The 17,943-nt window shown below is 48.9% G+C and overlaps 1 protein-coding gene across 2 annotated transcripts in view; it reads right to left on the bottom strand.

The window, feature by feature from the left end:
* Positions 1-499: 499 nt before the first annotated feature.
* TTLL6 (tubulin tyrosine ligase like 6) overlaps positions 500-17,943 on the bottom strand; it is a 38,565-nt gene continuing 21,121 nt past the window's right edge. For both annotated transcript variants that reach the window (XM_049635888.1, XM_049635889.1), the window contains 7 exons: positions 16,759-16,931; positions 13,959-14,147; positions 12,671-12,845; positions 11,240-11,500; positions 3,176-3,542; positions 2,042-2,278; positions 500-1,217 (listed from right to left, as the gene is read on the bottom strand). In XM_049635888.1, coding sequence (XP_049491845.1) covers positions 2,052-2,278; positions 3,176-3,542; positions 11,240-11,500; positions 12,671-12,845; positions 13,959-14,147; positions 16,759-16,931 — 1,392 coding nt within the window. In that variant the 3' untranslated portion in view covers positions 500-1,217; positions 2,042-2,051. The remainder of the gene's footprint in view (positions 1,218-2,041; positions 2,279-3,175; positions 3,543-11,239; positions 11,501-12,670; positions 12,846-13,958; positions 14,148-16,758; positions 16,932-17,943) is intronic.

The raw sequence follows: 17,943 nt of genomic DNA, 5'->3' as shown, positions 1-17,943 counted from the left end.
TCCTTGAGGCCAGAAATTCGTGCCAGTAGGAATTCATAAAGCAAAGCTGCATCAACATTGGGAAGCAGGTTCTTGACTTGGGACCTCACCCTTCTTCCACCGTTGCGCCAACCCCCCACCCCCGCCCCGCCTCCAAAGCTCCTCATTCCTGGGCTCTCAGGAAGAACAAGAGGGGCAAAATCTTGGATCACATTCCTTGGAGAGGGTAGAGAATGAACTGGCAGAATGAAATGCTACACCCGGAGTCTAGCCAGAACTGATGCTGGACAGGCACACGGCAGCCACCGTGCTCCCCGCCCCCTGCGCAAAGGGCCACCTTGGGCACTAGCCTCCCAGCAAGGAGGGCAGGGCCTACCATTCATCCAAAGAAATTCTTCAAAGGCTCCTGATGCATTTTCAGTGAATTTGGAGCTTTCTTACCAAGGAGTTGCTTGCGAGAACGATCTCTCCCCCTTCCCCCTTCCCATCCCCCCTCTGGATCAGGCTCACCACCCTAGCATTGAGCGTGGCAATTTATTAATGCACACTTGAGGGGAAGATGCGTCATTTCTGCAGGTTGATGGAAGAAACATTGCACGCTGGGCACTCTCGCCTCACTTTTTTCTCCATCAGCAGGATCGATGTGGACCGGTGAGGGAGGGGGCACAAAGGTGGCACAGAGGTGGCTGGGGTGGGAGGAGGTCTGGTCTCAGGGCTCAGAATTCTCCATTCAGGGCTCAGAATTCTCCATTCAGGCCTGGCCCTTTCTCTGTCTTTTCTCTTCGAGGTTGAAAGCCAACTGACACAGGCCTGTTGGTGGACGGGGGGCTTTGCATCCCTGGAAGCTTTGAGACCTTCCCTGAAACATGCCTCCCTTCACACTGCTCTACCTGGGGGGGAGGGGAGGGCGGTGGGGGGGAGTGTTCTGGATGACGATGCCATCTGAGGGACCCGTAGGAATGCCACTGGTGGGGCAGCTGGGGTGGATCCTGGGGCAGCTCCAATACTTCTCATAAGTCACGGTCCTTCAGCACCAGAAGCTAACTGGGAGGGCACAAAAGGCAAGGCTGTTGGCCCACTGGTATTAATGGGAGGTAGTTGTAAGACCAGGATATCTAGATGAGGAAATAAAACTTTCCGTTGATCCTATGGACGTTGTAGACACTTTAAGAAAAGATAAATCATTTCCTGGGAATACGACGTGGAAAGGGAAACAATGGCAGAGATCCGGTCTGATTCTGAAAAAAAAAAAAAAAAAAAGATGTGTATATATTTCCTTTAACTTTTTTTTTTTTTTTTTTTTTTTTGAGACAGAGAGAGACAGAGCGTGAGCAGGGGAGGGTAAGAGAGAGAGGGAGACACAGAATCTGAAGCAGGCTCCAGGCTCTGAGCTGTCAACACAGAGCCCGATGTGGGGCTCGAACTCACGGACCGCGAGATCATGACCTGAGCCGAAGTCGGACGCTCAACTGACTGAGCCACCCAGGTGCCCCTCTCTTAATCATCTTAAAATCTACACAAGGGGCTACGTATCTCCCAAAAACTCAACGGTTGACATCTCTGAAGGCCTCGACTCAGTGACCCATCCACTGTGAAAGTGGCTCCAGAGGAAGGATGATGAGATCATAGTGATTTAAGTAGAAACACGGCAGGGCTCCTTTCTTCCCACGGGTCAAGATGGGCTCTCCGTTCACAGCAGCGCGGTAGAGAGGAAGAAACACGGGGTTATTTGTCCAGAACCCATCACTTGTGTGAGGTTGGGCGAGTCGTCTAATGTCCCCAAACCTTGATTCTCTTCATCTGCCAGTTGAGGACAAAGTAATGATGTCTTCGTGCCAACCTCGCAGCATGTGACCTGAGGATCACGTGAGATATGGTACGTCGCCTTGACGTGTGGAAGGTATGACACTGACCAAAGAAAGCCCCAGAACTCGGACCCCTGCTCTAGTACGCGTGTCCTTTATCACTCCAGCCGTCCACCTGCCCATCCGACATTCCAGAAATACGTACCTGTGGTGCCCGCCAATCAGCAAGCACGCGAAGGGAATATGGGCGGACCTACCTGGTTCCGCTCACATCCTCTTGGGCCAGCGATCGGGCTGTGACTGGACGCTTCCCCCGTGGCTTCGGCCAGGCCTCGGATCCAGTCGGGCTGGGGTGGCGACCACCAGCAGATCCTTGAGAGAAACATTGTAGCTCGGACGATGGTGCAGGAGGACAAGGGAGGACACGTGCAGCCGCCTCTTCCTGCCAAAGCTTTGGCCGCCCCAGCAGCACTCCCAGGGCAGGGAGTGGTTTTCTGGAAAGGCAAAGTCATTGGCATCGTCGACGTGTGCCGCTGGACTCGGCACACCTCCCACTAGGGTCCCCTGGCCTCAAACCGCCTGAGGTTCCTCAATCCAAATCAGCCACCACTCCTCTCCTCCAAGTAGTTTCTCTTCCTGTTGCCAGACTGAATGCCCCTCACCCAATACCCTGTGACTCAGCTGGATGCAGCTCATTTGAATGAGAAGCAGGAAATTGAACAGGGTACTTGTCAAAAGCATTCTATTGGGGGTGGGAGGGGGGAGCGGGGCACCTGGGTGGCTCAGTGGGTTGAGCATCCGGCTTCAGCTCAGGTCATGAGCTCTGGGTTCACGAGTTCGAGCCCCTCATGGAGCTCGTTGCTGTCAGCCCAGACAGATCCTTGGTCTCCCTCTCTCTCTGCCCCTCCCCCGCTTGCTCTCTCTCTCTCTCTCTCTCTCTCTCTCTCTCAAAAATAAATAAGACATTAAAAGGAGAAAAAAAGGTCCCAGGACACTGGGTGGCTCAGTCGGTTAAGCATCAGACTCTTGATTTCAGCTCAGGTCATGATCTCACAGTTCACGGGGGTCTCTCTCTCTCTTCTCTCTCTTCCCCTCCCCCGCTCGCATTCTCCCTCCCTCTCTGTCCCTCTCTCAAAATAAATAAATGAACATTTAAAAGAAAAATACTTTTTTTTTTTTTTTTTTTGCCTTTTTTTGTGTTTCTGGTAAGACTAGAGACTCCTTAAGGACACGGCTTATGACTCCACCATCAGGCTGGGGTCTCCCATCTGCCTGAGGGCAGGGGCTGCGTCCCCCACCCCAGAATGGCCACTCCTCAAAGAGGAGGACTGGTTCCGTTGGTGGCTCCACCCCCTAGGCCCTTGGCACATGCCATGCGCGCTGGCACTCACGTGACTTGTTACTCAGCACCAGCTTTGGGTTGTCCTGAGCTGGGAACAGGGACAGCTTCTCCCTCAGGGGAACCCTGGTGAGTAGCTCTGACATCAGACTCTGCTTCCTCGTGTCACTCTTCAGCAAAGCCCAGCTCTGGTTCAGATTTCCTAAGAAGCTCTGGGAATTTGTCGGCAGAGAAATTTTCGAGATTTTCCCCTGGAGGAGGTGCTGGGAGATGTGGTGCTGCCTGTATTTCAAGACCGCCTTGTCCGTCTTGGGGCTACTGCACTCAGAGCTGGTTTTCGCGGTCATGCTAGGCAGAGACTCCGGAGAGTCTGAGTCCTGGGTGGTGGAATCTGGGGAGGTTTCCACTGAGGTTAAGGGCTGGAAGAGAAAAATAGCCCAAAATGAGGTTGTCGAAGCCTAGGGCTCCTTCCTATGCCTTCTGGATTCCAACAAAGTCAGCCAAGCTCATCAGCAGCAAGAAAGATTAAGTCAAATGGTTTCCTCACCAGGAATTGGTTAAACAAACATTAGGGCAGAGGATCGGGGAGGGGGGGCGTCCACAGAACTTTCTTTGTTGTTGTTGTTTTTAATACAAGAGAGATTTTAAACACTCGAGATTGCTCATCTGAAAAATAGGTATTCAGGGACACTCAGGCACTGCCAATGAGAAGGTAGACTGATATGGCCATTTTGGTGAACCATCTAGAAACAGTTAATAAGATTACAAATACAGTATGACTCAGCATTTCTGCTTCTAGGTATACATACCGAATGAGTTATTAGATAGCTCCTTTTCAAAAAAAGTGTATACGCCAATGTTCCCAGCAACATTATTCACAATAGCCAAAAGGTGGACATAACCCATTTGTCCACCAACAGAGGAAAGAAGAAACAGAATGTGGCACATGCATCCAATGGAATACTATTCGGCCTTAAAAAGGAAAGAAATTCTGATATATGTTGCAACATGCGCGGACTTTGAAAATGTGATGCTAAGTAACGTAAGTCCAACACAACAGTATAAACGTTGTATGATTCTTCTTCTCTGAGGTACCTAGAGTGGTCATAGAGGCAGTAAAATAGAGAGGAATGAAATAGGCAGAAGAAACATTTGAAGAACTAGTAACCATAAACTTCTCGAACCTGGTGAAAGACAGCAATTTACAAGACCAATAAGCTCAAGACTCCTAAGCAGAACGAATACAAATAAAATGGCACCCAGATGGGGGCGCCTGGCTGGCTCAGTCAGAAGAGCACGCGACTCTTGATCTCGAGGTTGTGAGTTCAAGCCCCACACTGGGGGTGGAGATTTCTTTAAAAAAAAGAAAAAGAAAAAAAGAGACTCTTCCAAAAGGAAATGATACCCATACACATCACAGTCAAAGAGCTGAAATCTGGAGATAAAGGGAACAGCCAGAGAAAAATGACACATTATATACAGCAAACAATATTATGGATACCGTTGACTTCTCATTAAAAAAAGAAAAAGAAGATGGGAAGATAATGGAACTTTTCTTTTTTAAGCCTTTCCTCTTAATTCTTTTAAATATTATGACTGTTTAAAGCAAAATTTTGGGGGCTCTTGGCTGGCTCAGTCATTGGAGCATGGAACTCTTTTTTTTTTTTTTAATTTTCAAACGTTTATTTATTATTGAGAGACAGAGAGACACAGAGAATGAGCAGGAGAGGGTAGAGAGATGGGGAGACACAGAATCCAAAGCAGGCTCCAGGTTCTGAGCTGTCAGCTCACAGCCCAATGCGGGGCTCGAACTCACAAACCATGAGATCATGACCTGAGCCGAAGTCAGACACTTAACCGACTGAGCCACCCAGGTGATCGGAGCATGGAACTCTTAATCTCAGGGTTGAGTTCAAGCCCCACAGTGGGGGTAGGGATTACTTAAAAATAAAGTTTAGGGCACCTGGGTGGCTCAGTCAGTTAAGCATCTGACTTCGGCTCAGGTCATGATCTCGCGGTTTGTGAGTTTGAGCCCCACGTCGGGCTCTGTGCTGACAGCTCAGAGCCTGGAGCCTGCTTTGGATTCTGTGTCTCCCTCTCTCTCTGCCCCTCCGCTGCTCACATTGTCTTTCTCTCTCTGTCTCTCTCTCTCAGAAATAAGCAAAAACATAAAAAAAAGTAAATAAACATTAAAAAATAATAAAAAATTAATTAAAAAAGTAAAGCTAATAAAAGCAAAATTTATAACACTGTGTTGTGGGATTTATAATGTACATTAGCACAAAAGAGGGAATAATTTTCCTATATTCAGAATGAAATCCATTACCTCTTAAGTAGATTCTGACAGGCTGGAGATGCATTTTGCAATCCTTAGAACAACCACTAAAAAAATGCAAAAATTATCACTAACTAACTAAATGAATGAATTAAAACTAACAAATATTCAGGGTTTTAATTTTAATTTTTTTTTTTTTTTATGTTTCTTTTTAAGAGGGAGAGAGACAGAGCACAAGCTGGGCAGGGGCAGAGTGAGAATGAGACACAGAATCCAAAGCAGCCTCCAGGCTCTGAGCAGTCAGCACAGAGCCCGACGCGGGGCTCGAACTCACGAACCGCGAGATCATGACCTGAGCCGAAGTCAGACACTCAACCGACTGAGCCACCCAGGCGCCCTATAAATATTCAGTTTTTTAAAGAAAACCTTTATTTGTTTTAAGTTTATTTGTTTTTGAGAGAGAGAGAAAGCATGATGGAGCTGCAGAGAGAAAGGGGGAGAGACAGAGAGAGAGAGAGAGAGAGAGAATCCCAAGCAGGTTCCATGCTGTCAGCGCAGAGCTTGACCCAGGGCTCCAACTCACAAACCATGAGATCATGACCTGAGCCAAAACCAAGAGTAGGATGTCCAACTGACTGAGTCACCCAGGCAGCCCACAAAAATTCAATTTTCAACTAGCCCAAAAGAAGGCAGAAAAGGAGGAACACAAGGAAAAAAGCAAAAACAGAAGAGATGAATAGAAAACAAACAACAAAAGTTCAGCTCTAAATTCAATGGTATTAATAGCTGTATTAAATGAAAATGGAGTAAATGCCCTAATTAGAAAGCAGAGGTTATTATACCAGATTAAAAGAAAAAAAAAAACAAAAAACGAGATCCGGGGCGCCTGGGTAGCTCAGTCAGTTAAATGTCTGACTTCAGCTCAGGTCATGATCTCATGGTCCGTGAGTTTGAGTCCAGCACAGGGCTCTGTACTTACAGCTCAGACCCTGCTTCAGATTCTGTCTCCCTCTCTCTCTCTGCCCCTCCCCCATTCTCACTATGTCTCTGTCTCTGAAAAATGAATAAACCTTAAAAAATTAAAAAAAGCAAGATCCACTTATGTCTGCCTATAAGAGATACTCTTTAAATATAATGAGAAAAAAATGTTGAAAATAAAAAGACATACCATGCAAATACTAACCATAATCAGCTGAAGTGGTTATATTAATGTCAAACAAAATAGACCCTTACACAAGGAGTATTATCTGGGATAAGGAGGATTTTATTTCATGATTGAAAAAAGGGTCAATATACCAAAAAGACAAAATAATTGCAAACGTGTGCCTAATAAAAGAGCACAGAGCCTGACACGGGGCTCGAATCCACGAATGGGGAAATCATGACCTGAGCCGAAGTCAGATGCTTAACCAACTGAGCCACCCAGGAGCTCCAGTTTATTTACTTATTTTGAGAGAGACAGAGAGAAAAAACCAGCAGGGGAGGGCAGAAAGAAGGGTAGACAGAGGATCCAAAGCAGGCTCTGCACTGACAGCAGAGAGTCTGATGTGGGGCTCAAACTCATGAACCGTAAGATCATGACCTGAGCTGAAGTCAGATGCTTAACCGACTGAGCCACCCAGGCATCCCACAGGAAAGCCTTTTCAATAAACAGTGTTAGAGGGGTGCCTGAGTGGTTCAGTTGGTTAAGCATCTGACTCTTGATTTCGGCTCAGGTCATGATCTCACGGTCATGAGATCAAGTCCCACATCAGGCTGCACATTGGGCATGGAGGGTGCTTAAGATTCTCTCTCTCCTTCTTCCTCTGTCCCTCCCCTGCCTCCTCTCTTTCTCTCTCTCTCAAAAAAAAAAAAAAAGTCTTTTTAAAAATTTTTTAAAAATAGTGTTCAAAATAGCAACACATATGGGAAAAACAAACCCTGGTTCCCATCACCAAGCATACCCAAAAATTAATTTGAAATGGATCATGGACCTATACACAAAGCTAAAGCTATAAAGCTTTTAGGAAAAAACTAAGAGCACATCTTTATGACCTGGAAGTACATGAAATTTCTTAAATAGGACACAGAAAGCAATAAGAGAAAAATTGATAAACTTCATCAAAATTAAAATCTTTCACGAATCAAAGGCACGAGTAAGAAAAAGAAGCCATGGGGCCCCTGGGGGGCTCAGTCAGCTAAGTGTCCGACTTCGGCTCAGGTCATGATATCGCAGTTTGTGAGTTCGAGCCCCGAGTCGGGCTCTGTGCTGACAGCTCAGAGCCTGGAGCCTGCTTCGGATTCTGTGTCTCCCTCTCTCTCTGCCCCTCCCCTGCTTGTGCCCTGTCCCTCTCTCTCTCAAAAATAAAGATTAAAAAAAAAAAAAAACTTAAAAAAAAAGGAAAGGAAAAGAATAAGCAGGTTTCCAGGATATACAAAGAATTCCTACAAGTCAATAATAAAAAGATAAAAAATCCTAACTTTTAAAAGAGAGGGAAGCAAAAACTTGACAGACTCTTCACAAAGAAAGATAATACGAATGACCAACATGCACCTGACAAAGTCTCAAAACAGTTAACGACCAGGGCACTGCAAATTAAAACTACAAAGTGAAATCACAAATAGCCAGTAGAGTAGCTGAAATTTAAAAAGCAGATAACCCCAAATGTGGACAGAGGGACAAATGGAACTCTCATTCATTGTCAGTGGAAATGTACAAATGATACAATCACTTTAAATAAAGATTTTGGAGTTTCTTATAAAGTTCGACATAGATCTACACCTTGACCTAGCAAACTTCTTCTAGGTAGTTACCCAAGAGAAATGAAAACATATGTCCACAAAGACTTGTACAGCAATGTTCATAGAAACTTTAATCATAGTAGCAATAAAAAAATAAAAACTGGGAACAACCCACATGTCCATCAACAGGAGAATGATAAACTGCAGTAGATTTGTACAATAGATTATAATTCAGCAATGAAGAACCAACTATTGATATACCCAACAACATGAATGGATCTCAGATATAATATTCAGCTAAAGAAGACAGACACAAAAGAATATGTACTATTTTATTCCATTTATATAAGATTCTAGAATAGGCAAAATAGTCCAAGGTCAAAAAAGCCAGGGTCAGGATCCCTTGTCCTTGAATGACGGACACAGGGAACGGGGTGGGGGGGGGTGGTGAGGGGGACAATTGCCAGGAAAAGGGCAGGAGGGAATTTTCTGGAGATGTCAGAAATTTCTACACTGTGACAGGGATAGAGGTTACATAGATGTGTTTATTTATCAGAATCGTACAGTTAAGATTTGACCATTTCAGGGTGGCTGGCTGGCTCAGTCAGAACAGCATGTGACTCTGGATTCAAGTTCAAGCCTCACATTGGGTAGAGAGATTACTTAAGTACATAAACTTTTCAAAAAATTTTGAGCATTTCAATGCACCCAAATTTAATCTTAAAAAAAGAAAAGAAAAAAAAAAAAACAGGGCTCAACAAGAAAAAGACTGGGTCATAGAATGAGATAAATAACCCAATCACATTTAAATAAAGTTTAAGTGCATGCATTAAAAAAAAAAAAAAAAAACTACTGGGGCATCTGGGTGGCTCAGTGGGTTAAGCATTGACTTCAGCTCAGGTCATGATCTCGAGGTACATGGGGTCGAGCCCTGCGTCGGGCTCTATGCTGACCGCTCAGAGCCTGGAGCCTGCTTCGGATTCTGTGTCTCCCTCTCTCTTTGTCCCTCACCTGCTCACACTCTGTCTGTCTGTCTCTCAAAAATAAACATTAAAAAAAAAATCTCTACTTTGCCAAGAAACACACTAACCAAAGATGGTGAATAAGCATAAAGATAAAAAGAAAAAAATAAGTAAATGAAAGACACAAAGGCTTTGAATGAACCAAGGATTTTTACTGAATCAGCCCTCTGCATATGAAATCCAAAAAAGAAAAAAAAAAGACAATAAAATGTTGTTGTCTTATTTTTTGAAAACCTCTTTAGAGTAAGCAGTACCGCTTAAAGTCTTAGATTAATGAGAAGAGAACAGAGGCAGTCTTAAGAAGTCACATGAATATTAAAATAACAGCTAAATCGGGGCGCCTGGGTGGCGCAGTCGGTTAAGCGTCCGACTTCAGCCAGGTCACGATCTCACGGTCCGTGAGTTCGAGCCCCGCGTCAGGCTCTGGGCTGATGGCTCGGAGCCTGGAGCCTGTTTCCGATTCTGTGTCTCCCTCTCTCTCTGCCCCTCCCCCGTTCATGCTCTGTCTCTCTCTGTCTCAAAAATAAATAAAAATCGTTGAAAAAAAAAAAATTAAAATAACAGCTAATGCTTCCGGAGTCCTGTGCAACAGGCACCACTCTAAACCTCTTTTTCCCTTTTTTTTTTTTTTAAAGTTTATTTATTTTGAGAGAGAGAACACGCACGCAGGAGCACTCGTGCGAGTTGGCGAGGGACAGAAAGAGAGGGAGAGAAAAGAGAGAATCCCAAGCAGGGACCGTGTGGTCAGCTCAGAGCCCGACGTGGGGCTGGATCCCATGAACCACGAGATCATGACCCGAGCCCAAATCAAGAGCCGGACACGTAACTGACTGAGCCACCCAGGTGCCCCGAAATATTTTCGTCAATTCTTTCATTTAACACTCAAAGTAATCCTCTGTAGTTATTATTATTAAATGACCATTTTTCTCAATGAGTAATCTAAGGCTTGGGGAGATAAGAGTGACTAGACAAAAGTCATGTAGGAGACTCCAGGATCCAAGTATCCAAACAGAGGCAGCCAGATCCTAATTCATACTCTTTATTCTTTTTTTTTTTATTGCAGTAAAATAAACACACACACACACACACACACACACACACACACAGATTTACCATCTTAACCTTTAAAAAAATTTTTTTAATGTTTTTTTAAAATTTCTTTTTCTTAACATTTATTTATTTTTGAGACAGAGAGAGACAGAGCATGAACAGGGGAGGGTCAGAGAGAGAGAGGGAGACACAGAATGTGAAACAAGCTCCAGGCTTTGAGCTGTCGGCACAGAGCCTGACACGGGGCTCGAACTCACGGACCAAGAGATCATGACCTGAGCCGAAGTCGGACGCTCAACCGGCTGAGCCACCCAGGAGCCCCTTTAATGTTTATTTTTGAGAGAGAGACAGAGCATGCACAAGGGAGGGGCGGAGAGAGGGAGACACAGAATCCGAAGCAGGCTCCAGGCTCGGAGCTGTCGGCACAGAGCCCGACGCGGGCCTCGAACTCACAAACCGCGAGATCATGACCTGAGACGCAGTCGGACGGCCAACCGACAGAGCCACCCAGGCGCCCCTTAAGATTTTACTTTTAAGTGATCTCCCCACCCAACATGGGGCTTGAACTTACAACCCCAAGATCAAGAGTCGCTTGCTCCCCCGACTTAGCCAGCCAGGAGCCCCCCCTAAGCACTTTTCTGGAAAATTTTTTTTCAGTGTGTGTCTACGTACGGATGAAATAAAATGGATTTCTACTGTGGGCTATGGTTAGAAACTTGAAAAACACTTACACCGCTCTATACTGCACTTGGGCCGAGCCGAGGCCCAACAACGCTGAAGCTTTTCCAGTAGTTAAAGTACAGTCGTGACCCAGCGCTTGGTGGGCCTGTGATTAACATTTGAAAAGCCCTAGAAGTAAGGGTCCGTTCTCTTAGCAGGTATGCTATTCCACAACTCGGGCTTCCCAGGTGGGGAAATCGAGGCTTGAGTGGCTCACTCAGAGACAGACAGTGAGGACTCAGGGGTAGAGAAGGGACCAGAAAGCAAGATTCCTCCTACCACCGCCCCCTGAGCTCAGCCCTCTGGGGAGGTAGAGGACTCTACTCACCTCAGTGCTGGTGAATATGTTCACTGCAGAGGCGGACTTGACCTCCTTGATTCTGGAGAGGGGGTTACCGAGCTCCAGCCCCGGGCAGCCGAGAAGGCTCGAGTGCCTCAGGTCAGGTGCAGAGGTGTGCCGCCGTGCAGGGCCGGCCTCTTTTGTGGGGGCCTCCGGGGCGAGGCTGCTGTCTGTCTCATTTGTCTTTGCATCTCTGACACTCAAGAGCAACTCAGGTGTGCAGGACACTAACGTCAATGGCTGGAGATTCTGGGAAGGGAGGAAACCAAACACGGCCCGTGGGAACCCAGCTGTGTCCATTTCCAGATGCATCTGCACCCAGGGTAGGTGCCAAGGAGAAGAGAAGGAAAGCAATTGGTACCAAAGTGTCTCTAATCCGTGGTTCTAGAGGGCTCATGGATGGTTTCATGGCATCTCTGAGCCACTTAAGACTGTAGTTTGTTTTGTTTTAATTTTTTTTTAATGTTTATTTATTTTTGAGACAGAGAGAGACAGAGCATGAACGGGGGAGGGGCAGAGAGAGAGGGAGACACAGAATCGGAAACAGGCTCCAGGCTCCGAGCGGTCAGCACAGAGCCCGACACGGGGCTCGAACTCACGGACCGCGAGATCGTGACCTGAGCCGAAGTCGGCCGCTTAACCGACTGAGCCACCCAGGCGCCCCAAAGACTGCAGTTTTAAAACGGTACCTTTGTATATTTTCTGGCAAGAGGTTCCATAGCTTTTATCAGATTCTCAAAGGGCCTACGACCCTAACAAAGTTATAAAAAACATAGAAAAAAAAAAAAGATCCTGCTCTAATCTTGCCCCTTCAGGCGAGTGTTGGAGAAAAAGGAGATGGTCCAAAAAGCCAGCGTGAGTCCTTCCACCGAGCCAGAAGAGACAGTGTGGCAGAGAGGGGGAATCCAAAGATTCAGAGGGTAGGACAATTGGACAGCTGGCCCACAGGCCGGGGCTGGGCCAATCACTCTGAGCAGCGGGCAGGCTGGAAGGACCCAGCTGTGGTCAGTCACCCCATGTAACGGGGAGGGTCCTGCGTCCCTAATGCTCTTCTCTGCGCCCCACCCCCACCCCCACCCCAGCTGTGCCCCTGGCCTGCTGGAGGCGAGCATTCCAACCCAAGCTGGAGGTGGGACCTATGAGTACAAGTGGGCCCGGAGCCCGCGGCCTACATGGGGACCGTGCCTGGCCTCCTAGCTGCTTTCACTCCCACTGGAGGGCTGGTGAGCGTCTGAAGGACGCCAGGCTCCTTGTGACTTCCAGGCCCCCCTGCCTCCTGGGGCCCAGCCCTCCATGCAGCCCCCCATTCCTTTAGTGCGTCAGGGCTCTGGGCAGGGGCCTCCTCAGCAGCCCCCCACGGACCGGCCCCAGCCGAGGAAGGGTGCTGGGCACACGGGCGCCCCTCCCCGCCGGGTTTACTTGTCTGGAGACGGGGGCCGTGGCCTTGTGTTCCTGCTGTGGTTTCTGTGGCCAGCTCCTCGCGCTCTTGCCCCTCGCTCGCTCGCCGGCCGACTCCCCCTGCGTCTCTGCCTTCTTCTCTTTCGTTTGGAAGGATTTTTTCTCCTGTTTGAGTCTCAGCTCCTGGATCAGCTGCCTGTCCGTGAGGAACAGCGAGCGTCAGGGAGGTGAGGGGTGGGCTGCAAATGCGGGTTATTGTCCCCCGAGGGGGGGGGGATGAGACTCGGCAAAGAAGGGCAATGCTCCACATGTCCTTCCCCCAGCGCGTCCGGCCTGCATCCATGACATTGCAGGGCACAGAGCAGGAGGTGGGGGGAGGGGGGAGGCATTCCTCCCACCAGACCATTCCCAGCCTGGGGAACAGCATCCAGGGAGACACGCAAAGCAAGCGGCTCTACGGGGCTCCACCCCCTTGTCTCTGTCTCCGCTTCCCAACGGGCCAAAGGCCACGCGTGGCAGGTGCCGGGAAGAGGGTCGGGGTAGGCGGCCAAACCAAGGGGCCCCCGTGTTGGACCACTACACCTCTCTGGCCAATGACGTAGTGGGACTAACTTGGTCACCCGGGTCAGGAGACAGAGATTCCGATCTCTCTTTTGCCATCACCTGCTATGTGACCCCTCTGGGCTCTGACCTCCCCTTCCATAAAACGAGTGATGGGTAGGGATTAGACGGGACAGGATGAGTCCCTTCCAGCTCTTAGGTTTCCTACCTGTGGGGATTCAGGAGTTCTGAAGGACTGGGAATTCTGGAGAGGGGTGAGGGTGCCTCTCTCAGGGGCGAGTTTCTAGAAACAGCCACGTATCCACTTAACGCCCCACACCGGGGTATCTTAGCATTCCTGGTCCTTGTGAGACCAAAGCAAATATATCCCTGGCAACTCCCAGGTTGGGGACTGAAGCTCAAAGACCCTTCTCGTGGGGCGCCTGGGTGGCTAAGTCAGTTAAGCGTCCAACTCTTGATTCCGGCTCAGGTCGTGATCTCACAGTCTGTGGGCTGGAGCCCCACATCGGGCTCTGCGCTGACAGCTCAGAGCCTGGAGCCTGCTTCGGATTCTGTGTCTCCCTCTCTCTCTCTGCCCCTCCCCTGCTCACGCTGTGTCTCTCTCTCTCAAAAATAAATAAACATTAAACAATTTAAAAAATAAATAAATAAAAGACCCTCCTCGCTGTGCCAGGCCAGTCACCCTAAAGGTCAAGTATAATGTCCCCCCCACCCTGACACCCACCCACCTCACCCAGAGCCTTCCTACCGGGCATACACCTCCCGAGCCCTGGAGGCAACAGTATTCTGGAAGAGAGAGCTGTTTCCCTGGAAAAACTTCTCATACTTCTCCGCATTCAGAGTAGGATAAATCAGGCGGAACCCTCCACAGTTTTCCTTCTCGTACTTCTCAGTTTTCTCTAACCACACAGCCTGGAAACCCTTGACCTCCTCGATCCTGTTGGGGAACAGAATGCAAGGCTGCTGTAGATTTTCTAGGAAGGGACGTGCCAAGCTGGATGTCACCTGGGGCCAGGCGGAGGCCTCGCACACAACGGCAGTCAACCCGTATTTGCTAAATAAATGTGCGGGACTGATTCCAGCCCTCTCGGGACAGCCGTTGTCATGAGGCACTAAACGCTGGTTAGGACAGTCTTTCCGACTGCTCACCAAGGTCTCTCGTCATACAAGATCCCAGTTTCCCCTTGGCTCAGGTCGGAGGAGGCGGACTGTGGCCACGTCCCCCTTTGCAGCCTTGATTTCCCTCCTCTGGAGAGGTGGCTAAATGTGAGGGCTTCTTTGGCTGAGCTTTTATGAGCTGCGATGATCTCATTCTCCCTCACAGCCCCTCGGGGAGCTGGAGGTCAGAGAGGGAGGAATGATGAGTCCCTTTTACAGCAGGGAGACCGAGAGCACGGAGCTTATCCGGGGGCCAAGCCATGACCAAGAGGATGATTCAGGGGAGGGCCCCGGCTCCTCCCTAACGGAGGCTGCCTCCTCCTGGAGAAGTTGAGACAGAGCCAGCTCAGTGGAAGGCAGCCCGGAGGAGTCCCAAGCGGCACGCTCCCTGGGTTCTTGGCTCCAGACCTGTCACTTCCCGGCGGGGCGACCTCGTGCAAGTCAGTTCCCCTCCCAGACGCTTGGTCTCCTTAGCTCCAACGACAGGACCATATAACACCCCCCCCGCTACCCACCTGTCTTCACAGGGAAGACGGGGCACCCGCAAAAGTGCCCTGAGAAACACAGTGCTGTCACAACGTAGATGCTATTGCCTCCGCGTCAGAAGCCCAACCCCGCCCCCCCCCCAAGGGTTGGTTCTGCTCATGGGAAGAGAGGGGCTTCAGGGGGATCTGAAAAGCCACAAAGGCATTTCTTCCACCAAGTTCAGGCTCTTCAGACACGAGAATCGCTCCGCAGAATGAAGGCCCCTGTTTAAAGGCAGGTGCTGCCACTCGGGGAGCAGGGGGCACTCGCTCCTGCCAACAGGTAACATGGGGTAGGACAGACCAATGGGTCTTTCGGCAAAAATGAAGGAATGGTTTTAATTTGGGGATTGGTGATCCCTGAATCTTCATCTTATATTTAATGAACTCATATCCGGGATATAGTTCTGTCTATAACTAAATCTCTTATTTTTTAAAAATTTTAACATTATTTTTTTTCTTTTTCTTTTTTTTTTTTTTTAAGGTTTTATTTATTTTTGAGACAGAGAGAGACAGAGCATGAACGGGGGAGGGGCAGAGAGAGCGGGAGACACAGAATCGGAAGCAGGCTCCAGGCTCTGAGCCATCAGCCCAGAGCCCGACGCGGGGCTCGAACTCACGGACCGCGAGATCGTGACCTGAGCTGAAGTCGGACACTTAACCGACTGAGCCACCCAGGTGCCCCAACATTTATTTATTTTTGAGAGACAGAGACAGAGCGTGAGCGGGGGAGAGGCAGAGAAACAGAGGGAGACACAGAATCCGAAGCAGGCTCCAGGCTCCGAGCTGTCAGCACAGGGCCAGACGCGGGACTCGAACTCACGAACTGTGAGATCATGACCTGAGCCGAAGTTGGGAGCCTAACCGACGGAGCCACCAGGTGCCCCAATCTCCTATTTTTAAGTACAAAAAAAAAAAAAAAAAAAAAAAAAAAAATGCTCACGGTAAAAATGTTCAAAAGGCCCCTTTCTGCACATATAAGCTAATTTTCCAAATAGGATTATCATTTGTTAGAATTGACTTCCCTCCCCACCAACTCGGGACAAGATTCTTTTTTTAAATGCAATCATTTGCTTTAATTGAGATATCATTGACATATACCACCCTGTTAGGTTCTCGGGTGTACAACACAATTCGATATTGTTATATATCATGAAATGATCCCCACGATAAGTCTACTTAACATTTATCACCATACAGTTAACAAAAATGTTTTTCTTGTGATGAGAACATTTAAGATCTACTCTCTTAGCAACTTTCTTTATTTTTTTAACTTAAAAAAAATGTTTATTTATTTTTGAGAGACAGAGCACGAGCAGAGGAGGGGCAGAGAGAGAGAGAGAGGGAAACACAGAATCGGAAGCAGGCTCCAGGCTCCGAGCTGTCAGCATAGAGCCCGACGTGGGGCTTGAACTCACGAACCATGAGATCACGACCTGAGCCGAAGTCGGATGCTTAACCGACTGAGCCACCCAGGTGCTTCTCTTTGCAATTTTCAAACACGCAATACAGTCTTACTAACTATAGTCGCCATGCCCTACATCATATCCCCATGACTTATTTATTTGATAAATGGAAGTTTGTAGCTTTTAACCCCCTTCACTCATTTTGCCTGCCCCCAGCAGGCAAGACTCCTCACGGTCTCTAACACACCCTATCGTGCCAGGCACTGTGATGAACTTTTATCTCATTTAATTCCACTTAGGTATCACTGGCTCCATTTCACAGAAAGAACACTGAGGCTCAGAGAAGTGACATGAAGGCCACATAACCAGTAGGCTGTCGAGGACCAGGCCAGGCCAGTGTTACTGGGAGCAGGGAAGTCACAGACAGTGGGGTCTCCAGGGTCTCGGGGCACCTCTGTACCTGGTCTGCCGAGAACATTTTTGCAGGAACTGCCCCCGTTGTCTCTCCTCCTCCAAGACTTTCTTTTTGTCACAGCTTCCCAGGTTGATCAGGACCAAAGTGTCATATAGCAGACTGTCTTTCACCTCTTTATCCAGCCAGGAGTCGGTGGAGAAGCTCGGAGAGTGGTTGACCTGTGAAGGCACCGGGGGGAGGGGGAGGGCTGGGCTGTCCAGAGCGGAGGCAGGGAGTGAGGCCAAAATGCCACCTCCAGGGAGCAGCCTCAGCCCAGCTTGGGGCCCTGGCTACCAGGTGAGGGGGGAGAGACAGGGAGAGGGAGTCCGCACTGCAGCCAGAGTGAGAAAAGGAGGAAGGAGAATATCCTCTGGTTTAACCAGCGTATATTTCAGCCCTTTCCTCTTTTTTTTTTTCTTTTATGATTTTTTAGAAGTTTATTTATTCTGAGAGGGGGAGGGGAGGGACAGAGAGAGGAGAGAGAATCCCAAGCAGGCTCCTCACTGACTGTGCCTAGCCTGGTGCAGGGCTCTGTCCCCCGAACCCCGACCACAAGATCACAACCTGAGCAGAAGTCTGACGCTTAGCTGACTGAGCCACCCAGGCGCCTGTCCCATCAGGCCTTTCCTCTCGAGAAGCATCAGGGGTGCCCTGTCTTTGGTCTCCCCTCCCCCTGGTGTGCGTGCTCTCTCAGGTACATGCCATCCCATAGGACAGATGGAAGGGTCTGGCTGGGAGACCAGCCAGAGGGTCTGGCTGACCCAGACCCAGTCCAAAGGGTCAGGCTGGGAGGTGGGGAAGAAACCAGAGCGATGCATTCGGGACTCTGAGCAGGATTGAGGGGGAGACCAGTGGAGGTGGGAGAGAACTCATTCCTGCTCGCGGAAAAGTCCGTCCTGTTTAGACGCCCTACGCCCTACGTAACGTGCTGCGGGGCACCCTGCCATGGGTCTGGGGGAGACAGGAAACTCGTTGAGCGGCTCTCCACCCACTCCCGTGGCCACAGACACCAGCCCACTCTGTGTTGGTGCTTGGAACCGAGTGGCCCAAGCCCCCGACAGCCAGGCCCGGCAGCTCCTGTCTGATCTCGAATATCATCACCCAGTTCTGATGAACAACACCCCCTCTCTGGGAGATGATTCTATTACAAAAGACAAAGCTGTCTTTCGAGGCTTTCTGCGCCTGAGATCA

This window comes from Panthera uncia, chromosome E1, assembly GCF_023721935.1.
Source record: "Panthera uncia isolate 11264 chromosome E1, Puncia_PCG_1.0, whole genome shotgun sequence".
Taxonomy (NCBI): domain Eukaryota; kingdom Metazoa; phylum Chordata; class Mammalia; order Carnivora; family Felidae; genus Panthera; species Panthera uncia.
This window is presented reverse-complemented; position numbering and strand designations above follow the sequence as displayed.